We start from the raw sequence: 12,866 nt of genomic DNA on the forward strand, positions 1-12,866 counted from the left end.
CTCTACAGCATTTGGGGTCTTGAGCATCTTTTGCCTTTTAGACCACTTTATTCTGTGATTTTGTCTGTATATGTATGCCTGGAGGTGAGGCAACCTCAGATTTGAATGTGCCTTAATTTTGATCTATGGGTAACATTCAGGTGCACCTGGGCAGCTTGCATCACATTACCCAGTTATAGGTGGGACTCACAGCCTCTTCCCTCCTCCCATTGTATGTTTGATTTCAAGCTGGAGGTAACTGGGAGCTGCTGGCTGTGTGTTGGACTTTATACACCTATCATAAATTGTCCATACGGCATAGGTAGGTTATCGCTAGGTCCCGTGCCACATTGAGATACCTTGACGCGGTGCACGGGTTCCGGTATGTTCTTGATATAAGAATATATTGGCGAAAGTCTCATTTTAATATCTGTGAGGGTTTAGCCAAATATTGTCAATTGCATCTACCATTGTAGTGCACCATTTTCAGTGATTTTCTACTACTGCAAACCTACTAAGACATGGCCGTCCACCTAAACTGAGGGCCCAGGGAAGGAGAGCACTAATTAGAGAAGCAGCCAAGAGGCCCATGGTTAATTTGGAGGAGCTGCAGAGATCCATAGCTCAGGTGGTAGAATCTGTCCACATGACAACTATTATTCGTGTTTGCCACAAAGAGTGGCAAGAAGAAAGCAATTTTTGAAAGCAAGCCATAAGAAGTCCTGTTTGCAGTTTGGCCACAAGCCATGTAGGGGAATCAGCAAACATGTGGAATAAGGTGCTCTGGTCAGATTAGTCCAAACTGTTTGGCTTAAATGCAAAACGCTATGTGTGGTGGAAAACTAGTAATGCGCATCACCTTGAACACACAATCCCCACCGTGAAATATGGTGGTGGCAGCATTATGCTGTGGGATGCTTTTCTTCAGCAGTGACAGGGAAGCTGGTCAGAGTTTATGGGAAGATGGATGGAGTGAAATACACAGCAGTTCTGGAGGAAAACCTGGTAGAGGCTGCAAAAGACTGTGGCAAAGGTTCACCTTTCAGCACAGAACAACAACCCTAACCATACAGCCAGGGCTACAATGGAATGGTTTAGATCAAAGTCCAGACCTAAATCCCATTGATAATCTGTGGCAAGACTTAAACATTGCTGTTCACAGACACTCTCCATTCATCTCCATCCAATCTGAGTGAGCTTAAGCTATTTTGCAAATAAGAATGGACAAAAATGTCAGTCTCTAGATGTGCAAAGCTGGTAGAGACATAGCCCAAAATACTTGCAGCTATCATTGAAGCAAAAGGTGGTCCTACAAAGTATTGATTCAGGGGGGTGAATACAAATGCATGCCACACTTTCCAGATTTTTATTTATTAAAAATTTTGAAAAACATGTATCATTTTCTTTTTACTTCACACATACTTTCTACTTTGTGCTGGTCTATCACATATCATACAATGAAATACGTTTGTGGGTGTAACATTAAAAAATGTGGAAACATTCACGGGGTATGAATGAATACTTTTTCAAGGTCTATATTTATGTATATTGAGAAGAAAGATTTTTTTTTATTGGGCTCTCCTTGTTCTACTGCTTAGGCATAGTTAAGGACATGGTTTAAAACAAATATTTTCACAGCCCACTGAGCAAGCTATATGCTTTGTCCATCTTCTCAATAATAATAAAAGTTTGGAGGTATGTGCTATCTTGTAACGTAAAGATATAAGCATAAGGTGTTGAAGGACCTGTGTCACATGACCAAACTAGGAAGATCCGTATGTGACAGCAAAGGAAGAGAGTAGTTCTTGTTAAGGCACATATGAGTACTGTTTCCCTTAGAGAGACACGTTACTAGAGATGAAGAAGCGAGATTCAGAGTTTAAAGAGTGTGGTACTTTGAACTGGCAAATGAGCATCCTTGCAGCATCCAGGCAGAAGCACCAGTTTTGTCACAGGATAGATGTTACAAAGAAAGGGTCTGTGAATACCCAGAATAGTGTGGCAAAATTGTGGAACCCTAGTCAGCCTCAGACTGGAGAGCTTTAGAGAGTCAAGACTCAATGTGAGTACAACACCCGTGCAAAGGCACATGTGGGTTAAGGAAATACTGAATCTGTCGGAATTTAGAGCCAGCACTGGGTGCCATAACTGGTCACAATGGTTAACAAGACGGCAATCATGGCTGAGCAGCCTGACAGGAACACTCAGCACTGTATTGCAGGGATCAGTGCACAGTGTAATGAAGCAATGCGCCCACCACCCCTCCTCTGACCACATAGCTTGACAGTTGGATGTAATCCATCCTATTCACATTCTATGACAGGTTGCTAGTGCCCATTTTAAATAATTCCGGGGAAGAACCTCTTTAAAGATGCACCAAATTAAACAGACTTCAACATTTGATAACTGTGGAGCAACACAGACTTCTGCAAAAATGTCTTTAAAATTAGCCACAATATAAATCTCCCCAATTTGGGGAATAGTATTGGCCAATAATTGCACATTTTTCTTACCTTCCTTAAAGGTTTGAGTTTCGTTTCCATTACAAAATCATACTTGCAAAGTTCACAGCAACGTGTGTCTGAGCTTTTAATCCACTGATGTAGGCAGGCTTGATGCACAAATCTCAATGTTCCTGTACAGTGACATGGTGTAATTAGGGGATTTTCATCATCTCCCTCACAATGGCAAATTCTGTAAAAATGCAGCAGCATTAGTTTATACTTTAAACAAGTCCTACTCCTATAGCACAACATATTAAATAAATGTTTCTTTAGTACATGGCTATATCCATTTATTAAATGGCTTTCATATGTATAGAACAAATTACAAGAGAAGATACTGGGGCAGATTTACTAATCCCATGGATGGTGTAAACTGCACTAGATCTTAATCAGATTTATCACAGAGGCTGAGGCTGGATAATAAATGTGGTACAGGGAGAGACACTTTTGTCCAACTCTATACCAACTCTTGGTTGGCTTATTTTGAGACAGAATTTCACACCATCATTGTGGTGCAGATAATTAAAGGGGTTGGCCATTTCCTGGCTACTTTTGACTAATGTGTATGTAGGATAATTAGATGACACTTACTAATGTAGTCTTTGTTGATATTCTGTGCCGTTTGCTAAATGTCATAAGTCACATCCCCTTGTTAGGCAGATCTTCTTTGCTGCCCACACAGAGGTCCTGTCCATAAGATGACCACTGATGGAGAGTCATTCAACTAGGAGAATCACATCCATGTGATATCTCCTACATTCAAAGACACTGCATCTGCATTAAACACTCAACACTGCAAGTGCAGGTCGCAGGGGCATGCCTTACCAAATATATAAAGTGGTGCATAATTTTAATTAGTAAGTGCCATATAATAATCTTACAAAGACACTGGTCAACAGTAACTAGAAAGTGGTCAACCCGTTTAACTGTGGTGCAGTTAATTATCAACAATTTTCATAATTGTTCATAAATATTTAAGGATTATAAAACAGACACTTGTACAGGGTTCTACAGTCAATTGGTGAGTGCCTTAAGGAATATATTAAAAATATTTAACTCTTTCACTAAAGGAGTTTTTTTTGTTTTTATGTTTTCATTTTTCTTTCCTATCTTCCTTGAGCCATAATTCTTTTATATTTCCATCCACATAGCTGTATAAGGGCTTATTTTGCGGGACAAGTTGTACTTTCTAATGCTACCATTAAATATGGCATACAATGTAGTGGGAAGCGGTAAAGAAAATTCAAAATGGGGTGTAATTGGAAAAAAATGCAATTTCTCCACCATTTTATGGGTTTTGTTCCCACGGTGTTTCGTTTGCGGCAAAACTGACCCATGCCCTTCATTTTCTGGGTCAGTACGATTACAACGATACCACATGTATATGTTTTTTTATGTCTAAATAGTGTAAAAATAAATTTAAACTTTGAAAAATAAAACTTTTTTTTACATCACAATATTCTGTCCCCCACAACTTTTTTATAGTTATGTCCACTGAGCTCTATAGGGGTTCATTTTTTTGCGGGACAATCTGTACTTTTTAGTGATACTATTTTGAAGTGTGTGTGACTTTTTGATCACACTTTATTACATTTTTTTGGGTAAGACAAGCCATCAAAAAATGGCAAATTGGCCATTCGTTGTATTGGAAAAATATTTTTATATTTGAATTTGTTACTGAAAAAAAACAGGATTTAAATTGAAAATTTGCCCAAAAATTGCTGTTTTGCCACCGTTTTTATTAATTTTTTTTGACCGTGTTCATCTGAGAGGTTAGGTCATGAGGTATTTTTATAGAGCAGATTCTTACGGACACGGCGATACCTAATATGTCTACTTTTTTATTTTATTTATGTTTTACACTATATTATCTTTTTATAAACAAAAAAAAAACATTTTTGTATCTCCAGAGTCAGTTTTTTTTTTGTTTTTAGCCGATTATCTTAGGTATGGGCTAATTTTTTGCGGGATGAGAGGGTGGTTTTATTGGCACTTTTTTGGGGGGCATATGACTTTTTGATCACTTGCTATTGGCCCCAAATTTTTGTGATTTTTGCAGCATTTTTTTTATTTTTTTTTACCGTGTTCATCTGAGGGGTTAGGTCATGGCATATATTTATAGAGCGGATTCTTACGGACGCGGCGATACTTAATATTTCTACTTTTTTTTATTTATGTTTTACACTATATTATCTTTTTATAAACAAAATGAATACATTTTAGTATCTCCATGGTCTAAGAGTAATTTTTTTTTTTGTTTTTAGTCGATTATCTTAGGTAGGGGCTCATTTTTTGCGAGATGAGAGGACGGTTTTATTGGCACTATTTTGAGGGGCATATGACTTCTTGATCGCTTGCTATTGCAATTTTTGTGATGTAAGGTGACAAAAAAATACCTTTTTTTGCAAGGTTTTTATTTTATATTTTTGACCGTGTTCATCTGAGGGGTTAGGTCATGGGGTATTTTTATAGAGCAGATTCTCACGGACGTGGCTATACCTAATATGTCAACTTTTTAAATTTATTTTTGTTTTATTACATAATATTGGGGGCACGATCGAGGCACATGTCACACTGAGTAGTGGTGTCCTTCCGCATCCCCCTCCTGTGACACACTCTGCAGCTTTTTTGGGTCCGTCCCTTCTTTCCAGTATGGGGGACCAGACCTGTAAAGTGTTGGCCAGGGACAATCCGGGCACCTCCAGCTCCCAAGGTACTCCGGCCTGCTCTTTCCTGGTCAGAAAATATCAGGTCCTTGAGGATTGCCTCATGGAACCAAAGGAATGTCCCTGTGTTGCCAGCGCTCCGGGACAGCACAAAAGAGTTTATATAAGGCAACCTGTACCAAATATACCGTAACTTTTTTGTACCATGCCCGGTTTTGCGCATGGCATTATATGGCTTGAGGACTTGATCAGAGAGATCAACTCCTCCCATATACCGATTGTAGTCGACGATACAATCGGGCTTGAGGACCGTTGCCGCGGTACCTTGCACAGGGACAGGGGTGACGCTGTTACCGTGAATTGTAAACAGTAAAAGGACATCCCTCTTGTCCTTATATCTGACCAGCGACAGGTTTCCACTGGTAAGGACACGGGGGGATAGGTACCTGGAGGGGGTGGGTAGGAAACCTTGATTTTTCCGCACGGTCCCACAAGCGGACGTGGATCTGGCGGCGAGGGACTGGAACAAGGGGATACTAGTATTAGAGTTATCCACGTACAGGTGGTAACCCTTATCTAGCAGTGGGTGCATAAGGTCCTACACAAGTTTCCTGCTAACACCCAGAGTGGGTGGACATTCTGGGGGTTGAATTCGGGAATCTCGCCCCTCGTACACACAAAACTTGCAAGTGTACCCTGAGGTACTCTCACAAAGTTTGTACAGTTTCACGCCATACCTCGCCCGCTTTGAGGGAACATACTGGCGGAAAATTAGTCTCCCCTTGAAAGCAATGAGAGACTCATCAACCGCGACCTCTCTTCCAGGTACATAGGCCTGTACAAATTGGGGGGGACATGCTGCATTATCTGCATAATGCAGGCATTTCCGGATGGCCTTAAACCGGGTACGTGTCATGGCTGTACTGTAAAGTGGGGTCTGGTAGAGGATGTCCCCACTCCAGAAATGTCTGACACTAGGTTTTTTGACTAGGCCCATGTGCAGCATGAGGCCCCAAAACGTCCTCATCTCGGCTGCACTGACCGGAGTCAGTCCAGCCACCGGCCCTAGCCAAAAAGGAGCTCTGGTGTTGAGCAACGAACTGTTGGGCGTACAGGTTCGTCTGCTCCACCATCAGGTTTACAAAGTGGTCACTGAAAAAATGACTAAAGTAGTCGTATTCAGTGAAGCCCACTGTGGGCTCAAAATGCTCTGGGGTACACTAGACAAGGTCACCAGCAGGGGGCTCCGGTGCACTTAACTGATGGGCCGGAAAACTAGTACGAGCCCCAGAGCTGCTCGTACTAGTGTGGGCCACAGGGTCCCTAGCATGGCGGTCCCCTTGCTCCGCCTGGTGGCATCTCCGTTGCCTTGGGGGCTCATCATCATCGCTAGATGATGAGGAGGACGCGGATGACAAAAGGAAAGTGGGGTCATCCTCGGCCTCACTGGGGCTCTCGGACTCAGAGGCAAGCTAGGCGTATGCCTCCTCGGCCGGAAACATCCGGCGGGCCATAGGGGAGTGTGTGTGTGCAAGTGTGTGTGAGTGCATGTTAAACTTTATTTGGTGTGTGTGTGTGTGGGGGCACGGGTGTTCACAAACTTACCCTAAACCTAACAGACAAAAAAAAAACTAACTAAAAAAAAGGGCAAAAAATGTGAAAAAGAAATAAAAAAATTCAAACTCGCTGATCAGCCATCCAAAGCTGATCAGAAGTGAGGTGTGCGATGCGCTAACAGTGGCCGGACGCTAAGAGTGCCGGCCACAGTCAGCGTACGCAGAAAAAAAAAATGCTTGCGCCCCCAAAAAAAAGTTGGGGGGGGGGGGGGGGCAGGGTGGCAAGCTGCAGTACCCCTGGGGGGGTCTAGGGTCACACAGCTGTGCCGTGGACCCCAGACACCCAATTTAGGGTGATGCAATCAAAAACTTTCACTAACTTTCCCTGAATATCCCTGCCTAACCTAACCTGTCCCTAACATTTCCCTAAATACCTTGCAGGTGGTGCATTAACCTGCGGTTTGCTGCGATCGCCGACACGGGGGGGTCACAGGACCCCGCGGCGCATTGTCCCAGGGTGCCTGCTCAATGATTTGAGCAGGCACCTAGTTCCGATCACTGCCCGCCGCGCTGCGGTGATCGTAACTACTCAGGACGTACAGGTACGCCCTGTGTCCTTAAGTACCAGGACGTCAGGGTGTACCTGTACGCCCTATGTCCGGAACAGGTAAAAAAATATGTATTTGACCTGTATTTGTACTGGCCTTCAGTAAAATTTATATCCTATCCATTGACTGTCTAATAGACCTCCAGCCACATAATCACTTCATCTTTTCTGTACGATGAATGCATCATTTTTGGGACCTGCAATACACTGGCCTGCTGTAAAACTGATATCCATTGACTGTGTAATCTATCTCCAGCCACATACTTACTTGTTCTTTTCTGTACGCTGAATGCATAATTTTTGGGGCCTGTAGTCCACTGGCCTGCTGTAAAATTGATATCCAATGACCGTGTAATCTACCTCCAGCCACATACTTACTTGTTCTTTTCTGTATGCTGAATGCATAATTTTTGGGGCCTGTAGTACATAGTGATGGACGAACATCGGCCGGGACGGTTCGCGGCAGGCCCCATTCACTTTAATGGCAAGCGAACCTGAAAAACCTTCAGCTCATATTTGCAGCCACCAAATACTTAGTAGAAGTGTACAAATAGTCCCACAACATGGACATTGACATACTAGAGGGGGATCAATGACATAACTTCCAACAAAAAATATGTATTTCAATCAGGGGCCATTTTTATGCGTCCTAAAGGGAAATTCTCTGAAATGTGCCCTGTTGGAGCCTAGAAAATTTATATTTTAGGCCACAGGAATACGGGCCTTAAAAATTAGGCATTCACCTGACAAAAATTCCAACACAAAATATGTATTTTATTCAGGGGCCATTTTTATGCGTCTTAAAGGGAAATTCTCTGAAATGTGCCCTGTTAGAGCCTAGAAATTTTTTATTTTAGGCCACAGGAGTACGGGCCTTAAAAATTAGGCATTCACTTGACATAAAAGAAATTGTGATTATGTGGCTCGAGGTACATTATGCGGTCACTGGATAACAATTTTATGGGGGGGGGGCAACTGGTATATCAGACCAGTAGAAATTATTTGTTCCAATAACGTTTGTCACTATCTGTAGCTGAGGTAACACAGCTAAATTGCAAACAAATGCTGCACTACCCAAATGCACTATATAGAAAGTATATACTTGGTATATAACACCCCTGCTTCAATCACTTTTTTGGGGGGGCAACTGGTATATCACACCAGTAGAATTTATTTGTTCCAATGTCGTTTGTCACTATCTGTAGCTGAGGTAACACAGCTAAATCGCAAACAAATGCTGCACTACCCAAATGCACTATATAGAAAGTATATTATTGGTATAAAACACCCCTGCTTCAATCATTTTTTTAGTGGGGACACTGGTATATCACACGAGTAGAAATTATTTTATTGGTATATAACACCCCTGCTTCAATCAAAATTTTTTGGGGGGCAACTGGTAAATCACACCAGTAGAAATTATTGGTTCCAATAGTGTTTGTCACTCTGTGTAGATTCGGCAACACAGCAAAACCGCAAACAAATGCTGCACTACCTAAATGCACTATATAGAAAGTATATTATTGGTATATAACACCCCTGCTTCAATCACGTTTTTTGGGGAGCAACTGGTAAATCAAACCAGTAGAAATTATTTGTTTCAATAGCGTTTGGCACTCTGTGTGGCTACAGTATCGCAGCAGAACCGCACACAACTGCTGCACAATACAATTGCACTATAATATACTTCCTATGTTAGAAAGTATATTATAAGTATATTACACCCCTCAGTATGTCACACCTATTAATAGCACACCTATACCAGTCCTTAAAAGGACTTTTGTGGCCCTATCAGCTAGCAATTGGTGTCCCTAACAGTCCGTCCCTGCTCTACACAGCAACCTCTCCCTACACCGGCAAAAGACTGAATGTAAAATGGCGGCCAGATCAGGTTTATTTATAAGGTAGGGGGTATGTCCATGTGCTGAAACGCCTCAATTGGCTGTCCTGTACCACCTGATAGATGTGTCATGGGTCAAAGTTCTTCACAATGTAAAAGAATATGGCGGGCGCGAATATCACCATATGTTCGCATGTTCGGCAAATCGTGAACGCGCAAAGTTCGATGTGAAATTAACGCCGGGCGAACCGCAAGGCCATCTCTAGTAGTACACTGGCCTGCTTTAAAATTGCTATCCAAAGACCGTGTAATCTACCTCCAGCCACATACTTACTTGTTCTTTTCTGTCCGCTGAATGCATAATTTTTGGAACCTGTAGTCCACTGGCTTCTGTAAAATTGATATCCAATGACCGTGTAATCTACCTCCAGCCACATACTTACTTGTTCTTTTCTGTCCGCTGAATGCATAATTTTTGGGGCCTGTAGTACACTGGCCTGCTGTAAAATTGATATCTAATGACCATGTAATCTACCACCAGCCACATACTTGTTCTTTTCTGTACGGTGAATGAATAATTGTTGCGGCCTCTGAGGAATTCAACACCAGTGACGACCATGTGTTATCGAATTTCAACTATTATCATTAGTTTTTTTTTTTCAAGAGGGGGGATTTCGTTAGTGATGTTATTAAAACAATTTTATATTTTTAGTTCTTTTAAACATATGTATTTGACCTGTATTTGTACTGGCCTGCAGTAAAATTGATATCCATTGACCGTGTAATATACCTCAGGCCACATAATCACTTGATCTTTTCTGTCTGGTAAATGCCTAATGTTTGGGGCCTGTAGTCCAGAGGCCTACAGTAACATTTTTATCCATTGACCGCATATTTTACCTCGAGCCACATAATCAGAATTTGAATGGCTAATTTTTAAGGCCCGTACTCTCGTGGCCTAAAATAAATATTTTCTAGGCTCCGACAGGGCACATTTCAGAGAATTTCCCTTTAAGAGGCATACAAATGTCCCCTAATTAAGACACATATTTTTTGTTGGAATTTTTATAATTAATTCCCCTCTAGTATGTCACTATCCATGTTGTGGGACTATTTGTGCACTTGTACTAAGTCTTTGGTGGCTGCAAATATGAGCTGAAGGTTTTTCAGGTTCGCCTGCAATTAAAGTGAATGGGACCCGCCGCGAACTTGCGGTTCACGAACATTTGATTCGTAACGTCCTGGCAATATGTTCGTCCATCACTACTGACTATCTCCCACTAACTATCTGTATTATATATATATATATATATATATATATATAAGCTATCTAACTATCTATCTAATGTAGTGTGGACAGCACAGAGCACAGCAATGACACTGCTGTCTCTCTCAGAACTTTAAAAAACTGTAGAAAAAATGACCTGCATTAGCCAATACAAGCCTGCAAGTCTTGCTCTTCATATCCCAGCTGCCATACACATGGTCACATGTCCCTTATCAGCCAATAGAATCTCGAAGGCCCTTAGTCTCCACATACACACAGTTTTACTCCAGGTTTCCATAAAAACCCAGCCATTTTTCTAGGCTAGGGCTACACAACGACGTGTGTCTCGCGACAATAAGTCGCACGACACATAGGGCACAACTACACTGCTACATGTGTCACACGACATTGATGTCCCACCAATGTTGCGCGACAATTTTTATAATATTCTATGGTGTTGCACTGCAAAATTGTTGTGTCGCAGTCACAGCATCTCACATGTCGCAGTGCAACACCATAGCCTATTATTATTATAAAAAAAAAATTGACAAAATGTTGCACGTCACATGTCATCCTGTAGCCCTAGCATTAAAGGGACAGGGTGCTGTGGAGGTCACTGTTAACGGGGCGGGCACTGTGGAGGTCACTGTTAAAGAGGAGTTCACTGTGGATGTTACTGTTAAGGGGACACGCCGCTGTGGAGGTCTCTGTTAAAGGGACGGACACTGTGGAGGCCACTGTTAAGTGGGCAGTGGCCACTATTAAAGGAGCAACTACTGTGGAGGTCACTGTTAAGACAGCGGGGTACTGTGAAGGTCACTGTTAATGGGGCGGGCCCCTGAGGAGGTCACTGTCAAGGAAGTGGCGTGCTGTGATACTCACTGTTAAAGGGGCGTGATGCTGTGAAGGTCAAAGTTAAGGGGATGGGCTGCTGTGGAGGTCCTATTTTAAAGTGGCGGGTCACTGTGGGGGGGTTAGTGTTAAGGGGTGCTGTAGAGTTTACTGTTATGTGGCATACTGTCGATATCTTTTAACGACACACACAAACATTAAATGAAATAGATGAAATATACCCGTGCAAAGCTGGGTTCTTCTGCTAGTTTATTATAAAGTAATATTTAAGAATTTTTATTTTCTTAATTCCTGGAGAACCCCTTTAAACAACAAGAATCCTTCTAGATTAACAGGCTGGATGTACTGACCCCTAAATGATTAAATAGAGAATGTGTTTTTTTTTATTTTTATTAATTCTTAATGTGAATTAACATGTTCTTTTTTTCCTTTCAGGCTTATTGATAACTCATAAAACTATCAAAGATGGTGAGAAAACATCCTTTCGTTCTCTTTTTCCTTTCTCATTTTCTTACGTTTTACTTTCCCCTCCCCTTTTGTTTTTCTCTCTGCTTTCCTTCACTTTTCTATTCTCTCCCCCCCCCCCCCAAATTTCTTCTGCATGTGTTTTTTCTCCTCTTTCTCCTTTCTATTTCTCTTTTTTCCTTTTCTCCTTCATCCTATTTCTCCTTCTTCTTTCTCATTTCCCCTCTTATTCCGTCTTCTTCCATACACCCTCTCATAGTCTATTCTATAAGTCTATTTCTGTCTATATCTCTACTTCCCTCTATATTTCACTACTATAATGTCAGATAGGGATATTTCATTAGGAAAATTTCATTCAAGTTATCAATTTGCCTATATGTCTGATTTTTCCCTTTTCTTTTCGCTGCTGAAATGTTCTTTCTCTTATAATTGTAATATTATACCACAGTATTCTCATATCCATGCCTTAGAGTGTTCCTATTGCCCATGTAGAGGGTCCTATTACCATAACAGACATAACCAGACGCATGGCCCCTGCATATTCATAGGCGCCAAGTTCTTCCCGTCACATAATTGCTCATTTATTTTAGATCCCGCCTTTGAGCAATTCTATTATTTTCATAGCATACCATTGCCATGACAACAAAGCAGCATGCTTTGCTACGCAACTTTGATGAGTGCGAGTGCCCTACATATTTACAGACGCCAGGGTCTTCCCAGCATACAATCCAGAGGTCTCTAAACTAGCTATATTTTGGTCACAGGTAATCTAGACACAGCTATATAGCATTCTTTAATGTTCAATTTTCTCTTGTCCGATTTACCAACTTGGCAATTCCTTTTGCCTGTATACTTCCATATTGAGCTTTTCTACGTGTATATCTAAATCTATCTATCTATAGAATAAATAAATATATATATATATATATATATATATGGTATATATATATTTCTTTAGCTCCCCCTATATGTATATTGACCTGGTATCATTCCATAACTAAGATACTGCTGGAAGTACTATATTCACTATTTTGTGAAATATATCTTGCACTATATCTGGATTTATTGTAATTTAATTTGTCTTTTTTAACCATTTTTGTGCTATGTTGAGTCTGTTTATTTATACTCTA

General features: G+C 41.2%; 1 protein-coding gene across 1 annotated transcript in view; it reads right to left on the reverse strand.

The window, feature by feature from the left end:
• MARCHF1 (membrane associated ring-CH-type finger 1) overlaps positions 1-12,866 on the reverse strand; it is a 378,033-nt gene that overhangs the window by 296,704 nt on the left and 68,463 nt on the right. The window contains exon 4 of the mRNA XM_040419893.1: positions 2,493-2,673. Coding sequence (XP_040275827.1) covers positions 2,493-2,673 — 181 coding nt within the window. The remainder of the gene's footprint in view (positions 1-2,492; positions 2,674-12,866) is intronic.

The sequence above is a fragment of the Bufo bufo genome, chromosome 2 (genome assembly GCF_905171765.1).
Source record: "Bufo bufo chromosome 2, aBufBuf1.1, whole genome shotgun sequence".
In the NCBI taxonomy this organism is placed as follows: domain Eukaryota; kingdom Metazoa; phylum Chordata; class Amphibia; order Anura; family Bufonidae; genus Bufo; species Bufo bufo.